Source organism: Rosa chinensis, chromosome 2, assembly GCF_002994745.2.
Source record: "Rosa chinensis cultivar Old Blush chromosome 2, RchiOBHm-V2, whole genome shotgun sequence".
Lineage (NCBI taxonomy): Eukaryota > Viridiplantae > Streptophyta > Magnoliopsida > Rosales > Rosaceae > Rosa > Rosa chinensis.
The window spans coordinates 28,951,015-28,967,767 of NC_037089.1; the positions used below are offsets into that span (position 1 = coordinate 28,951,015).

The following is a 16,753-nucleotide window of genomic DNA, read 5'->3' on the forward strand; positions in this document are numbered from 1 at the left end:
TTACTTGAACAAAATGATAGTAATTGCTTCAGTTATATAATTTAAGAGAATATGAGTTTTCTTCATTTTGTGATATTGTTTTTTTTTTATAATTGAAGATATGAACATTATTTCTCTCCTTTTTTAATGGTTATAGATCTTATTTGCAAATTTCTCATATTTAAGCCTCTATCTAGCAGCCGTTATCATAGTTCGAACGTCTCTTCTATATTATGATCACATCCTCATCTTAGATCTCGATCATCTTTCTTGTCACAATCGTAAGACCTTAACATTGCAGTCAAACTCCCCACAGCCGTCTTACAAATTGCAGTCGTCTTCCGGTGCTCACGGGGGATCAAGCTGTTTCCACAATCTTCAAAAGAGTTTAAGGTAAATTAAGTTTACTACTCTTCTTCACTGTTTCTTAAAGTAAAGAACATAAAAAAAAAAAAAAAAAATTTCGAAATGTTAGAACTGAGAAAATAGTACTTGAGAAAAATCTGGCACAAATAAAGATTGTGGTATCCAGACCAAGCTGACTCGATGATATTTTTCTCTATAATAATGGATGTAGTCTTAAAATTGATTCCCTCTATTGGAAAGATGGAAAAAAAGAAGAAAAGAAATTGGTCCCCGTCTACTCATGGATCACTAGTGAAAGATGAACCACACACAAAACCTACTCTTTAGAGCCATAGAGGCAGAGGCCCAGGACCATTTAAAGGTTATTATTTCTCCTTTAAATTACCAAATTACCCCCGACATACTTGTTAGTCATCATAACCCTGCCAATCTCAATCATCTGCTATCTCTGTCTCTCTATTTCTATTCGGCTGCCGTCACCACTCACCCCCTCCACCCAAAACAAACCCTAATCTCTCTGTGACGCCACCACCACGATCTCCATGGCCAGAAAGCGAAAGCTCGATTCCAACTCCACCGAGGCCTCCGAGCCGGCTAAGAAGCAGCAGCAGCAGCAGCAGCCGGAGGTTGTCGAGGAGCCGAAGCCCCAAAACGAACCGGCCGAGGAGGTAGAAGACGAGGTCGAGGAGGAAGAAGAGGCTGAGGAGGAAGAGGAGGAGGAGGAGGAGTACGAGGAGGAAGAAGAGGTTGAGGAAGAGCCTGGCGTTGAGTACATGCAGAACACCGAGACTGTAACCGTGACGACGACGACCACGACGGCGGTGGATCCAGTTCAACCCGTGGCCGGCGGCGAGGAGAACGGTAGCGGCGGTGGCGGTGAGGATGATGAGGACGAGCCGATTCAGGATCTTCTGGAGCCGTTTAGTAAGGACCAGCTGGTGAGTCTGCTGAGGGAGGCGGCGGAGAGCCACCGTGATGTGTCGGATCGGATCCGGAAGGTTGCGGATGAGGATCCGATCCACCGGAAGATCTTTGTCCACGGGCTTGGGTGGGACACCACCGCCGAAACCCTAACCAGCGTGTTTACGGAGTACGGTGAGATTGAGGATTGCAAGGCTGTGTGTGATAAGGTCTCTGGAAAGTCCAAGGGTTATGGTTTCATTCTCTTCAAGACGCGGTCCGGGGCTCGGAAAGCTTTGAAGCAGCCGCAGAAGAAGATCGGAAATCGGATGACTGCCTGCCAGCTGGCCTCGTTGGGCCCGGCGGCGACGCCTACTGCCCCTGGCCCTGCTGCGGTGCCCCCGGCCCAGCCGGTTTCGGAGTACACATTGAGGAAGATCTATGTGAGCAATGTTGGGGCGGATTTAGATCCTCAGAAGCTGCTTATGTTCTTTTCGAGGTTTGGAGAAATTGAAGAAGGGCCGTTGGGGTTGGATAAGGCCACTGGAAGGCCGAAAGGGTTTTGCTTGTTTGTGTACAAGTCGGCAGAGAGTGCAAAGAGGGCTTTGGAGGAGCCGCACAAGAATTTTGATGGGCACATTTTGCACTGCCAGAAGGCAATTGACGGTCCCAAGCCGGTTAAGTCTCAGCATGGGAACCAGCACCACCACAATAGGAATAAGAATTCCGGTTTTGGTGGCGGAGCACCGGCGGGACCTGGCCATATGATGGCCCCAGGAGGTGCTGGAATTGGGTTTAACCAGGGGGCTGCATCAACCCAGGCGTTGAACCCGGCGCTTGGACAGGCCCTGGCTTTGCTTGCTACACAGGGGGCTGGCCTAAATCTTTTTGGGACTTTGGGAGCGCAAGGTGTGAACCCTGGTGTGCCTGGTGGAGCACATGGAATACAAAGTGGGTATGGCAATCAGCCAAGTATAAGTCCTGGAATGATGGGAACCTATGGAAATCAAGGGGCATTGCAGGGAGGCTACCCCAACCCACAGTTGGGCCAAGGTGGATCAGGAAGAGGGCCACATGGTCTTGGGCAATATGGTGGTGCTCCATACACGGGGCACTAGATGCCCCTGAGGTATGGCAAAGTTACTCTTTTTCTTAGTGATTTTAGTAAATCGCCCACTTGAGCACAAAAATAAAACAGTCTTTTTTGCACTGTATAGTTTAACATATTTTTTTAGGAAAATGGTGGAGTTTTTAGAAATTTGAAGGGTAGAAGGCACTGATTTCAATCTATTGCGTAGTGTTGATTGATGCTTTTAGAATTTCCGTAATTGCGTTTACTTAATATGTTCTTGTTTTGTCCTCCTCTTACTAGGATAGTTTCTCTTGAAAGTTGTTTACCATTTTTGCAGCCATTTGATAGTGCTGTGTCAAATATAAATAAATGAATATTGAAACTAGTTCTTTCTTTGAATTTGAACTCAATCTTGTATTCTCTTTAAAGGGATTCTGGGTTCAAAACCTTTCATCTCTTTTAAAATGTTTTTCACATTTTTCTTATTAAATGTGCAGATTCAACATAGGTGCATCAGTGTTTTTTACTGGTCTGGTGATTCTTCTGAAGTTTAAAAGGAGCTGATGGTTGCTACAAAGAGCAGAATCTTAAAATTGTCAAATGAAATTTCCGTTTTATCCTCTTTTTTTTCCTTCCTCTTCTAGCTCTTCAAAGTACTGTAGTTTTTTTTTATTTTTAATTTGTTTAAAAGCTCAAGAGTTTGAGAAATTGACTTATAAACCTGTCTGTATTTCATGGAGTCAGTGAGGTTGAACAAAATGCTTTTTAGATTTCCAATCCTATGGATTAAATGAACTTGTTATGTAGTTTTATTTCTATAATGCTTATTGGTTTGTATTAATGCTCTTTTAGTGATTTTTCTTGGTTTTGAATAATTGTTTGTGATTTATCACCACAATTTTTAATCAAATTAATCTATACCATCTTTGATTGATATTTCGAAAATATGTCTTTGTTGGAAACTGGCACTGATTGGTGATATAGTGTGAAATTGTTGAGTACCATCAGATTTCAAACAAGCCTCTCTCTATATGACAACATGATCTTATTGTTTACTACAATATTGCATCCCAATGGCAGGTAATTTAATGCAGGTTGAGCGGCCATAATTACTACTATGGCTTTATTTGCCATCTGTAATGATGGAAAAAGTTGGTCAGACCTTCATCTACTTTTGAAATTCTGATTCACAAAGATTAGTGATAAATAAGAAGTATTCCTTGGTAGGAAAAATTGTAAAAATCTTGAAGTCTTCTGATGCATTGTGATATGGGATTCCCTGGTGTTATATGGTGGTTTTTGTTATTGAATTGCAAAAGTATTTCCCCCATATTAATAAGCCACCATGACTCATCTATATATTGGCCATTTTTCTTTTTTAAACAAAATGGAAATTTTTTTTTTTTGATAATTCAATGTTGAAAGGTTTTTTTCTTTTTCCCCAAAAAATTAGTTTGTCATTGGCAGCTGGTATGGAGTCTTCTAGATAGAATAATGTTGTTAGCAGCTGGCCTTTGAGTTTTCCCATTTAAATCATCATCATCATCTTGATTGATGAGACCCATTTGCAAGTTGATAGATGACAGACTTATTGACTATTCTGAGCAACTAGTTTGTTGATGACTTTTATGGAATGAAGATTAGAACATGACCTTATTAGATGGTTCATGAGATTCCCCCATCTTGTCATTTCTCTGTCCTTTGCTTTTGGTTGCTCTGGTCAGGGCATACACCTGAACCACTCAAATCATATTCTTTAATCAAGGTGGCTGTTTTGAACAAGCGTTTTTTAGGCACGTCTGGGTTATTGTTTTGCCTTGAACCAACGACCACCCATCTGTCCACCACTTGTGCCAGAAAAGCTTGAGTCTCCATTTAGTATTACATTTTTTATTTTGTCATTGTACTGATTTGGTCGGTTTGTTGAATGTGAATTAAGAGTGGTTTTACTTATTTGACATGGTGGTTTTAAACTTTTTATACTCATTTCTTTTTAAACTTTTTCTACTCATTTCAAGTCTTTTGGTCAGTTGTTGGGAAAGTGTTGGGGATTTAGTGGCTTATTACTCAGGTGAATACTACCGTAATTAAGTAGTTGCACATGTCTATCTTCACGTCTTTTTGACAACTTGTATTTTTTTTATAGAGAATCACTTGTGATCTTTTAGAAAGGAAAATTATCTTTTCAACTGTATCTGTCCCTAGAAGAGAAGAAAAACTCTTTTTGACAACTTGTATTTATAGAGAATCACTTGTGATCTTTTAGAAAGAAAAATTATCTTTTCAACTGTATCTGTCCCTAGAAGAGAAGAAAAACTCGTTCTTCTCTTACCTGACTGTTGCTGCATGCTGTTAATTGTAGCATCTTTTGTGTCATTCCTGACCTCCCTCACTCCTGTTGATAGAATAAATATCAAGTATGCAGATTCAGTTGTCTGGTATCTCCTTGTTTTGCTCTGTCCATTTGTTTTGTCTTGACACTTGGATTTATGGGTGTCAAATAAAAATGCCTCCTGGGTTTGGGTCTCCGGCATAGGGGTTGCTTCCATCTATTGAGTTCAGGATAGGCTTGGATTTCAGCATATGCGCTGTAAGTAGAGTAGTTTGCTCTATGCTAGGCTCCTAGCAAAATTTAAAAACTTGAAGAGATAACTTTTTGCTGCTTTCAATCTTATTTCAATTTTGGCATCCTAGCCTTCAAAAAGTTGTGAAGTACTAAACTTGAATGTTTTGTAAACTCCTTTCTGTAGGTGGAATAGTTTGTTTTATGCTTGTTGGGATTTATTAAAAGATTGCAGCTACAATCTAAGTGAAATTCATTTGAACAAAATTGTTTTCTTTGTTTGTTGTGGAATTTTTTTTGTGATTTTTGTTTGGGTACTTTAAGCTACTTAATCTTTGTGTCCTATTAGTAATCACTGTTGATCTTTGGTTACTGGTCTAAGTTCCTATTGTAATAGGCCGAAAGAAGAGTCATTGCATGTTTCCAGGTGTGGAAATGTAAATTGCACATCTTTGGTGGGTCATCAAGGAATTTGGTTGCATGGAAGGAGTAACAAACGGGCTGTTAAGGTCGGTCCAAGGTCGGCAAATAATACATTTAAATTGAATAATTGAAAAAGGAAAACAAATGGGAAGAGAGTAGAATGGAAAAGAACAGAGTATTGCCAAGTATGAAGGCTTCAAAAGGTACTGGTTTTATGTTCCAACAGTCACAAATATCTCGTCAAAATGAACTTGTGGATCAGGTTTGAGAATTGGCAGAGGTACTTCCAAACCCTCATTTTAAAGGTCAGAGTTGGTAAAAGTACTACCAAAGCGGTTGGAATAGAATCGGGAAATGGGGTCCTCTGTAGGGTTGGCAGAAGTGCTAAATGAAAGCTTCTTTCAGAGCAATTGCAATAGAATCCCGATATGAGGTTCTCCACAGACTTTGCGCAAAGTCTCCAAGGATATTGGTCGGTGTATATTTTCAAGTCGCGCATGGATATCCTCAAAATGAACGCTGTTGCAAGCAAAAGAATCGGGTGAATGAGGCCTCCCTACGTTTTCAACCGTCAGAGAGATATCCTTACATGTACTTAGAGCGGTTGCAAGAGATTCGGGCAACGTGGTCTTCCATAGAGCTTACAGAAGTGCCACCAAACCCTGAGATGCAATAGAATCCGGACGGATGACCAGCCAAGGCAACTGTTTGATCAGTAATCGTGCAATGCCATGTGTTCAACTGTAAATTCAGATACGGTGTTTGATATATGAGAAAGTGGAGTTTTAGGGTTTATGATTTAGGTTGATCAGCAAGTTTTGAAATAAAAAGAGAAAAAAGATTGTAATCAAGCTGCCGTAAAATTTGGAATGAATCGTTCTAACAATGCCTTTGTTCTTTACAGTTTTTTAAAGCGTCTCTTTAGTGAGCTGTTAAATATTTGACCTAAATAAAAGAATAATTATGGAGCAAAAATATTTTTCCTTGGGCAAAACTGGAAAACAAAAGTCTGTGGGAGTGTCTCGTTTTGTATAAACGTGGTTCGAGGAGACTCACAGGTTGAATAACACGTGGCACTAAATGACAGGACGGTCTCAAATTCTTAAAATCTTTGCTGCAGAATGTGCACCACGAAATCTGGTATTTGATGCTGAGGGCGTTATCGTTATGTTATAGTTTCTCTTGGCGCCAATTTATTCAGACTTTTCTTCTTTCACTCTCTTCTTTTGTTGGTTTACGGAATAATATTAGATTTGAAGAAAACTACAACAATGAGTCCTTGTCAATGACCTTTCTCTTGGTTCATCTGTTTACAAGAACACAAGTGTATGGTGTAGTTAATCCTCCCTCGAAATTCAAAGGAATTATTCCTTCTATTGTGTGGTTTAGTGTAAATTTCATAACGTAAATCACATCAATCATAATGTTGAGAATACCATCCAAATGTTAATATAGAAAGTTAGTTACAAATTGTCCGCCCTCAGCATACATTCAACACACGCACTGCGTATATGCTCCAACATGTAATCATATGCTTCACTAGGAATCACAAAAAAGTATATTAATACAATAGAAATTTTTTATAAAATACCCATCCATAACCCAACGGATAAATATATTGTCACACAGTTAATTTTAATGTTTTGACATTTAAGAGATTTTACGTAACACTTGATCATCGATAAACACACAGATATTGTTGAAACATAAGAATTAGTTGAACGATATATCTCGCATAAATGATATGACAATTTTGCAAATCTACTCTACTCTTCTATAATATTATTCTCCTGTGTATAAATTTCAGAAACAATACCACAATTTTGCACGTCCACAAAAGAGGCTCCAAAACCATCCTTTACATAAATTTCAGAAAATAAAATTTGGTTATGTGATAGGGACCCTAAAACCCCCCAAAACCGTAAAACGTCTCCATTTTCTTGCCATCTCTATCCTGTAAATTTCTCCCCCTTTTGTCTCTACTGTACGTTCTCCTATGGCTTTAAACCTCCACACATTTCACCACTATCTTCAACCTCTCTACTCCTTCATCCCCAGAGAGTAGTTTCTCTCTCTCACACAACACCACCACCACCACCAGAGAGAGACGCTCTATCTTCTCCACCATCCCCAAATCCATATCCACACACCAAAAAAAAAAAGACTCCACCTTTCTCTTCTCCCTCAACTTTCCCTCCCTTTTTCTCACAGACCCACCATGGATTTAGCCTCCAAGCTCCACTGCCTCGACCTCCGCTCCCCCTTCCTCGCCGGCTCCGCCCCCTTCGACGCCCGAACCACCTCTCTCCCTTCTCGCCTCCGCTCCCTCTCGCAACGAATCGCCGCCCAATCCACTAAAGCTAACTCCAACTCCATCAAAACCACTACTTTATTCAAACCCAGAACACCCAGTTCCCAGATACGAACTGGGTTGCCGGCCTTGGCCGTCGAAACTCCGGTGGCCACGGCGGAGGAGAACGACATTGAGTCTTTGTTCTCGGACGATTCCGGGACTGGGAATAATGAACGTAAACGTGGGAAGAAGAATTCGAATTCTGGGGCTTCCGGGATTTCTTCTGGTGTTAAGCTTGAAAATGTGAGGAAGAGCTATAAGGGTGTGACTGTGTTGAAGGATGTGACATGGGAAGTGAAGAAGGGGGAGAAGGTTGGATTGGTGGGGGTGAATGGGGCAGGGAAGACAACCCAGATGAGGATTATTGCTGGTTTGGAAGAACCGGATTCGGGGAATGTGATAAAGGCGAAACCGAATATGAAGATTGCTTTTTTGAGTCAAGAATTCGAGGTTTCGATGAGTAAAACAGTGAGGGAGGAGTTTATGACTGCTTTTAAGGAGGAGATGGAGGTGGCAGAGAGGCTGGAGAAGGTGCAGAAGGCGTTGGAGAGTGCTGTGGAGGATATGGACTTGATGGGGAGGCTTTTGGATGAGCTTGATAAGCTTCAGAATCGGGCGCAGGAGTGTGACTTGAGTATGGTGGATGCGAAGATTAGTAAGTTGATGCCGGAGCTTGGGTTTGCGCCCGAGGATGGGGATAGGCTGGTGGCTTCGTTTAGTAGTGGTTGGCAGATGAGGATGTCACTTGGCAAGATTTTGCTTCAGGTATATAGCTTGTGCTTTCAGATGAAAAATGTAGTCGTTGGAATGTGAGTTATAGCTTGGAGTTTTGCTTGATGGTTAGATGAACAACTTTCAACATGCTTTCTGTGCTTGTTATCGTAGTTTGCTGTAGTGTGTTATTACCAAAAAGGTGTCATGGTGAATTGTTACTTGTGGTCAATAAGGAAACTGCTTGCTTGGTTTCTGATAATGGAGATGCTATTTCAAGTAATATTTGCTTCTTTAGCCATATGATGCATGCTTAATCTGAAGGTGGTTACTCTAAAGAGCAGTGTTATCATGATTGCATTTGGGCTAGCTTGTTGTCATTTTTAATCTGTGAGATTTATTAATCATTGTGTGGAAGTGGCTAGCAGTGTCTCTTAAAATGTATATTGGTTTAGTTGTTGATCAGAGTATAATGGCTTTATCTTCAGGACCCTGATTTACTACTGCTGGATGAGCCTACAAATCACCTTGACCTTGACACCATTGAGTGGCTTGAAGATTATCTCAATCAGCAAGATGTGCCAATGGTTATCATATCTCATGACCGAGCTTTTCTCGATCAATTGTGTACAAAAATAGTGGAAACTGATATGGGTGTCTCCAGGACGTATGAGGGAAATTATTCTGAGTATTATATTGCAAAAGCAGCATGGATTGAAAGTCAAAATGCTGCTTGGGAGAAGCAGCAGAAGGAAATTGAGCACACAAAAGATTTGATACATAGGTTGGGCGCTGGAGCAAATTCTGGCCGTGCGTCTTCTGCTGGAAAGGTACATTGAGATTTATCTGTGTAGCAAATTGATTTACTTAAAATTCTAAAAGAAACAAAAATACCAATCTAATCTGGACAATTGGTTAGCGTTGAGTTTTGTTGTTTCACTTTCTCAAGGTAATAAAATACAACTAAGCTGCCATACTCTACATTCTTCTCTCTGTTGTGGAACTTAAGGGCGGGTACAATATTCTTTTCAAAACAAAAGCACATCTTGGATTTTTTTCTACTCATGCTTGCTTATATTAAATGTAGTCTCTCATTCAATCATTCTTGTACAACTGCATTAAGATTGTTGCTAACAAACTGCATCTGCTAAATTCTTTTTATTTTTTCCATACCCATTAATTGATAATACAATACCAAACATATGATTCTTGCTTTATCTCTCTGACGTTTGGTCAAGTCTGTATGCATTAACAAGATTGATTATCTACTCACCAGGTATTTACATTGATCATTTTATTGGCCACCTGCAATTCTTTATTTAACATTTTTAATTTTTTCTTGGGAAGAACAGAAGCTGGAGAAACTTCAGGAAGAGGATCTTGTTGAAAGGCCATTTCAGAGGAAACAGATGAAGATCAGGTTTCCTGAACGGGGAAGAAGTGGAAGATTTGTTGCAACACTTAAGAATCTGGAAGCTGGCTTTGGAGATAAGGTGGGTTTACATATTTTGATCACCAGTAAAAGTGCTACAAGGCATTTTTTTTTTTTCATCTTAAAAAGATACATTCATCTGCAAAGTGTGTGGTTAAATTGCAACCATATCTGTTGTGTACAGGTTCTGTTTAGCAGAGCAAATCTCACAATTGAAAGAGGAGAGAAACTGGCCATTATCGGCCCAAATGGATGTGGCAAGAGTACTTTGCTGAAACTAATATTGGGTTTACAGAAGCCAATAGCAGGTGAAGTTCTGCTTGGGGAGCATAATGTCCTACCAAACTATTTTGAGCAAAATCAGGTGTGTACTGCCATTACTATTTGCTACTTTGAAATAACTAATAGCATGCGGTTTCGTCTTGGTAAAAGAGAAACTGGATTTGTAAATTTCCTTGTCAGACTATATTGTTGGTTGACCCATGTTCATGTCTTTTTAGGCTGAGGCACTTGATTTAAATAAAACAGTGCTTGAGACAGTAGAAGAAGCAGCAGAGGATTGGAGACTTGATGATATAAAGGGTCTCCTTGGTCGTTGTAATTTCAAAGCAGATATGCTTGATAGAAAGGTTTCCCTCTTAAGTGGTGGTGAGAAGGTAAGTTAAAGATGTTTTATTTATTATTCTCTATAAAATTCTTATTAATGACTTAGCTTTTATGGGATATGTGTAACATGCTTTGTTCAGAATTTTCTGTTCAGAACTACTAATGTTGACTCTGCATCTAGTTCAGTGATTTTAATTTATATAGAGATCTTTTGTGTTAACTGTCAGTTTTTCAGAGTCCTATTGAGCACAATAATTTTATTTAATCATTCATGATTCTCATTGGCATGCCTTCGCCTCTCAAAGAAATTGTGACTTTTGACCAGGCCAAGATAATACAAGTAACGTTTTAAGAAAAAAAATTAATGCAAACGAGGCACAATGATTTCATAGACATGAGTCTAGGTCATAATTATTGCACACAAAGATGAAGTTAGATGTAGGGACTTATTGACACTTATCCCATCCTAGTAACATTTATGGTTTCTTTCAAACTAGTTTCTCACAAGCATGTGGTTTATATAATATATGAGCTTTTCACTTTAACCGGCTAGGTCATCACCGTCATAACAGGCCTTATACTTGTTGTAATATGATTACAGTCCTGCAAATGATATTCATCAGTTCTTTGTGAATAAGTATTTTTATTACATTGTCAATTTTGTATAATCGTTTTCTCCTCCCATTGAGGCTAAACTTTTCTGCTGTCTAATGCTTTGAACTTCCTTGCATTTTCCATTGTTTCTGCCACTTTTTTATTTAAATACAACATGCCTTCACTATACATGGAAGCTAATGTGTCAATATTTCAAAAGAATCTGTCTCTCACTTGAGAATCAATTAAGGCTGAATTACTGTCCGGTTTAACAGTTTGTCTTTCACTTTTGTTAGGCACGCCTTGCCTTCTGCAAGTTCATGGTAAAGCCATCTACTCTGCTAGTTCTGGATGAACCCACAAATCACTTGGACATTCCTTCAAAAGAGATGCTTGAGGTATTTCCCACCTTTTTCTTTCCCTTCTGTTTTCCACAATAAATGGTTTATAGTACTTTAGTATCACTTACCTGCAATTTCGTTCCTAATTGTTCTTTCAGGAGGCAATAAATGAGTACAAAGGCACTGTTATCACAGTTTCTCATGACCGATACTTTATAAAGCAAATAGTTAATAGAGTAGTGGAGGTTAAAGACAGAAGACTGCAAGATTATGCAGGCAATTACAATGTAAGTAGTCTGTACCAGCTTACTTGGGCCTGAAAGTGTGTGATGTCTGGATAATCTTTTTGTTTTTTATTTTATTTAAAAAAGTTGTTATAAAAACGAACCAAGCTAAAATTGGTGATTATATAACAGCTTTTTGCTTATGGAACGCAGCCAACACCAGGCATTATTGAAATATTTCAATTTGAGAATTGGCAGAACTAAGAGATTGATGACTTGCCCTTAATTATAGTCATAGGATGATCATAAATTTTTCACTTTGCTAAAGTATTGAAGTGAAAATTGCAATGTGGAAAGCATGGGATCTGTTTATTTAATCCAATCTTTTATCTGCAATCTCAGCAGACAAAAATATTCCTATAGAGTAGCAGTTCTGTTCAATTTGGAGTCTGGAGTTCATTCAAAACTGAAATCAATTATGCAGTTGCTTATTAAATCCGTGATTGTGACCATGAAATTTCATGATGTGCAGTACTATCTAGAGAAGAATCTAGATGCTAGGGAAAGAGAGCTCGAGCGTGAGGCAGAGATTGAGGAGAAGGCTCCTAAAGTCAAAGCCAAATCAAAGATGTCTAAGGTAAGAATGCTTCCATCATGAAACCAAAAGAAATTTCTATGTTTTGTTTAGTGCAGTAATCTGTGCCAATCCGATATTAACTTGCTTAGATTATCATTGTAGGCTGAAAAGGAAGCTCGGAAGAAGCAAAAGATGCAGGCATTCCAGCAAGCAAAGGCAAAATCGAAAGGAATAAAGAACGCTAAGAGATGGAATTAAAGTAGTTAATTTCGAAGAGGCCCACTTTACCAGCTAGTCGATCATGTATGTATATACGAGTTAGTACATTAATAGACTCCCAGGAACAAGTGAGGCTGCACCAGAAATCCTGTACCTGAAGCATCTGCTTTTTTGCTCATTAATCGCAGAATATGAAACACAATTACGTGCTTATAAAATCTAACCCACATGAGAGCAGGAATACAGGGTTTGATTGTATTGCATAGAATCTGTAAATTTGTTGCTCACATTTGAAAAATTGGTTGCGCAGTCTTCGTTTGTTACCAGAATTTTCAGATCCTCTTGTGAGCAATATGGAGCAAACCTGATTAGGTTTATTTTATTTTATTTTTGTGAAAAAAAAAAAACTTATTAGATGAAAAAGAGGAAAAAGATCTTTTTAAAAGAGATACTGAACATAGATTAGTACTTTGTTATGATGTTCCAATTAGTTCAGTTCTTTTATCCCGTGCAGCTAAACTTTGTGTTTGTATTTCAGGGATACAAAATTAAATCCCAACTTTGACCACATTATAACAAAACCAGTCTATAAATACTGGATACTTATTGAAAACTTCAACGTGGGCATCTTCTCAGAAAATCTACAAGAGCGAGCACCCCTTCCCTCTTTCTCTTCACCCTCAGAAGACACACTAGATGCGCATTAAAGTTGTCTTTTTAGAGATACCAAAAAGGGTGGCTTGGTTGTGTTGATCAGTAAAGATGGTACTAATAGTTTATGGGCTTAAGAGATAATATATTAAGAAATGACGTATAGAGAGATGTTTGAATAGAAATTTAGAAAAATCACTGATTTTAAGTTATTTCAATTTTTAGGTTATGAAACCCTAACTATATTTGAAGAGATACATTATTAGACCATCTAAGTCTTGGAATATCAATAAGAGGAGCTAAGCAACTTGAGTATCGAGAGAGGAGCTGAAACCCGTATGATTTTCAAAGCATGTAAAGACCAAACAAATCTAATTTTAGTAAGAGTCAGTTAATTGAAATAGAAAATTGATCAAGAATTCATTTTGTGAACTACACTGAAGCATTAAAAGATTGATTATTGATTGATTTATAAACAATGTGATGCTACCCACCTTTGTCAAGTGGGGATTGCCCTATCCTTCTAATTCATAGGGCTTATCCAAATTTATGATGCTACCAACCTTTATCAAGTGGGGTTTGCCCTTCTAACCCGAAAGGCTTAGGGGCGTCTTCACTGAAATGAAGACACCAAGCCAACAACTGCATCCTTTTAAATATTGTACTTTTTTCCAATGTGGGATTCCAATGTTTCTTAAGTTCTTGGATGAAACAAAGTGAAATTGAAGCAGATGAGAAAATTACACCACAAGAAGTTAGAAACTAATGCACAGTCACTTATACTGTAATAATCCTAACTAACTGTTCTTCGCAGACCAATTGGATTCACGACACGTCTGCATAACAGAATTACATAGACTTAAAGATACCCCCTCTAGTATGTTGCAATATGCATCTGCATATATATGTACACGTCCTATCTACTCCATGAACTTTACAAACAACTGCTTGGTTGCACAGTGCCAACACTCTTTACATTTACATTGGTACAATCTGATTGTACCACTTGCTTCCGGCAAGTCAAATGCACGTTGTCGAGTTTCACTCCACTGCATGGATTTGCTGCACTAAAATCAAATTTTATGGCGACTGCTGTTGCTGATGTCCCCCGAATGTTCTGGTACAACACGTCGTTAACTTTGACATCTGATACCTATTGATATAAGATGGCAAAGTACTTTAGTTCTTATATTCAACACTTTTAGCAAAGTTACAGATTGGAGCATAATCAAGTTAGTTAACTTTTTACCTGACCAGGACAGTTGAGGTTGTGTGGGCAGTAATTCTGGTAAATTACAATGGGGTTTTGGACATTAATCATTTCAACATCAAGGGATCGGACACCTTGCACAAACCCGGTGCTGGGTCTTGCCCAGGACTTTATCCTGAGACCATTTGTAGTACCCTTGAAAATCGCATTTTTCAGTGTTACATTTTGGATTCCTTCCTCTTCCAAGTCTTTGGCCAAACTCCCTATGCTGCATTCACCACAGACACAGACACAAAACAAATTAGCCAACATTAACAGTAAGGGTTTTAATCAGGAGCTACCATTATATTCACTCTCAAAAAGTCATTCAACAATTAAAATACAATGCCTTAGTATCTTCACACAGAATACATTGGTTGAAAATCCGAATAACACTGCTTTAAGAAAAATAACTTCAATGAATATGAACATAATGTTTACATGTATACGCATGCGGAGTACGGACTTTAACTTACCTAATGCCATGGCCAGGTCCGCATGATATGCGTTCCATCCACAATTCCTTGGTGCCGGGGCCAATAGAGACACAATCGTCCCCAGTTTTGATGGAGGTGTCGAAGCTATTGCAACATATCTGGAAAACTGGACATGGATGCCATCAGTGTTTGGGCTATTTCCAGCGGCAATGACTTTGACGCTTTGAATGAGTACATCTCGGCGGCCGTTTATCACAATGTGAAACATTTGGCTGTTTAGTGACATTAGTCCTTCAGCTCTAATGTCCTTGGAGTTTGTAAAACTCAAAGTCTGCAATTATATACACTTAATCTAATTAGTACCAATATCAACACTGAAAACATAAGCAATATTTATTTACTGCATGTATATTTACTCACCGTGGCTCCATTAGGGCAATTGCTGCTTTCGCTACTTAATTTCCCCACAAGGAAGAGCCCTTGGCATCGAGTGCTCTCCAACAATGGTTACCCCACTAACTCCATCAATCCGAAAAGTGATGTGAGCTTTTTCATGACTCTCCTTTAAAGGCAATAGCGCCGAGCAAAAACCTCCGCTTTTGGCACATATATCTCAGTGGTATCTGCGGCAGAGCCACAGTCTGCAGACCAAGCATCAAGAAAAGCTTGGGTTGAATTGGTTACACCATTGCGCTTAGCTCCAAACTTCAGAACATCATAAGTCCTCGTAGTCGTCTCATCACCAAAAGCAAATGATTGGTATAGAATATGCAGAAAAATGAATACAACAGTGGGAAAACAACTTGTAAGCTTAGTCATTTTCATTTTCCTTGATTTCTTTTATGCCTAAGAGGGAGTAAGATCGAGGAAGAGTTAGTAAAGAACTAGGAGAGAATGATATTAAATTAGATCAGAAGGGAGTAAAATTGATGTTGGTGGAAGGAGTTGAAGAAGAAAGCTAGGGCTTATGGGAATTTATATGCAGGTTTATCTGTACATATACATGCATGCTAGCTAGGTTTGATATATATATGCTTATATATTATATGTAAAAATATGGTATCGTAGGTTTTAAGAAACTAATATATATGCATAAATGGATGCATATACATGGAAAGCATATTAAGAAAGCAGCTGCGCCGGAAATAGACTAACTAATTAATTTGATGTTCACGTACTCTTCTCATTTTTGTGGTATTATATGTGAAACACCAGTCCAGGGAGTCTCCTAGTACCCAAATTCGTGCAAAGAGATTTGTGAGCTCCCATCATTTGGTTGCTTGTTGTTTAAGAAATGACTTTTTAAGTAATACATGAGTCTTATATGTAATACTGATCAATCATTAATAGTTAAATAGATATTGGAAGAATGTTTTGAGCCGTTGACTTGGGTGTGAATCATTTCATCCCTACAGGCACCAAGTTGAGTTTGATCACTCGATCGGTTGCTTCAAGTTGAAGGACACACCAAAAGGCGCTGCCTGAGCTAGCTGGATGGTGGTGGTCGTGATTATTAAGATGACATTGAGTAACTTGAAAAATCCAGTTTGAAACTTTGAATGGTAATTTAGGAGTGCATGATTAACAATGGATTGAAGAGATAAAAACACCATTTGTTGCTGTATGAGTAACGACGTTGGGACATGTTTAATGGCGATCGGACGCACCGCAAATGATATATATATTTTTTTTCCGGAGTTAATTAGGTCAATTTGCGCACCCAACATGTTTGATGAGTTGTCTCTTGTGAGGCAGAGACTACTAGATAGTTCTCTGAGTTCTCTGCAATTTATTTATTGTTCAGTTAATCTGAAGATCACACCTGCCATTTCTCATTTTTGCTTCCGCCACTGAATTGATAGGTTTAAGAAAAGATCACACCTGTCAATGTAATTTTTTTATTTTTTATTTTGGCAGGGGCGTGTCAATGAGCTATGATTGTTGTTAGCTTCAGCTTGCCTAGCTTATGCATGACGGGGGCTAGGCAATGAGCTATGATTGACAAGTGAAGCCTTCGTATCAGCTTCTCATATGTGGCGCTAATGTTAACATCTAG

General features: G+C 38.8%; 2 protein-coding genes and 1 pseudogene across 6 annotated transcripts; 2 read left to right on the top strand and 1 right to left on the bottom strand.

Annotated features, from left to right (window-relative positions):
* Positions 1-769: 769 nt before the first annotated feature.
* On the top strand, positions 770-6,177 carry LOC112183311 (UBP1-associated protein 2A). Of its 2 annotated transcripts, none has more exons than XM_040515385.1 (2): positions 770-2,374; positions 3,398-6,177. In XM_040515385.1, the coding sequence occupies exon 1, from the start codon at positions 888-890 to the stop codon at positions 2,361-2,363; it is 1,476 nt and encodes a 491-aa protein (XP_040371319.1). In that variant the 5' UTR covers positions 770-887; the 3' UTR covers positions 2,364-2,374; positions 3,398-6,177. The 2 variants fall into 2 exon arrangements, with proteins under 2 accessions (XP_040371319.1, XP_024177418.1); XM_024321650.2 differs by lacking the exon at positions 3,398-6,177 and adding an exon at positions 2,815-3,192 and having other exon boundaries at positions 771-2,374.
* A 1,081-nt stretch (positions 6,178-7,258) lies between these two features.
* On the top strand, positions 7,259-12,699 carry LOC112187144 (ABC transporter F family member 5). 4 transcript variants are annotated; one of them, XM_040513732.1, is made up of 9 exons: positions 7,260-8,421; positions 8,856-9,197; positions 9,720-9,860; positions 9,984-10,163; positions 10,300-10,455; positions 11,296-11,397; positions 11,499-11,627; positions 12,097-12,201; positions 12,291-12,699. In XM_040513732.1, exons 1-9 carry the CDS (start codon positions 7,522-7,524, stop codon positions 12,306-12,308), a joined length of 2,073 nt encoding a protein of 690 aa, XP_040369666.1. In that variant the 5' UTR covers positions 7,260-7,521; the 3' UTR covers positions 12,309-12,699. The 4 variants fall into 4 exon arrangements, with proteins under 4 accessions (XP_040369668.1, XP_040369666.1, XP_040369667.1 ...); XM_024325807.2 differs by having other exon boundaries at positions 7,262-8,421; positions 12,304-12,699; XM_040513734.1 differs by lacking the exon at positions 11,499-11,627 and having other exon boundaries at positions 7,259-8,421.
* Positions 12,700-13,945: 1,246 nt separating this feature from the next.
* On the bottom strand, positions 13,946-15,516 carry LOC112184059 (annotated as a pseudogene).
* Between the last annotated feature and the right edge of the window lie 1,237 nt (positions 15,517-16,753).

Bases quoted from the DNA above. Each gene is read 5' to 3' on its own strand.
- LOC112183311 (XM_040515385.1), top strand. From the start codon at position 888: ATGGCCAGAAAGCGAAAGCTCGATTCCAACTCCACCGAGGCCTCCGAG.
- LOC112187144 (XM_024325807.2), top strand. From the start codon at position 7,522: ATGGATTTAGCCTCCAAGCTCCACTGCCTCGACCTCCGCTCCCCCTTC. The intron at 9,861-9,983 runs GTGGGTTTACAT...TGTTGTGTACAG, and splicing joins AAGCTGGCTTTGGAGATAAG to GTTCTGTTTAGCAGAGCAAA. The intron at 10,164-10,299 runs GTGTGTACTGCC...ATGTCTTTTTAG, and splicing joins ACTATTTTGAGCAAAATCAG to GCTGAGGCACTTGATTTAAA.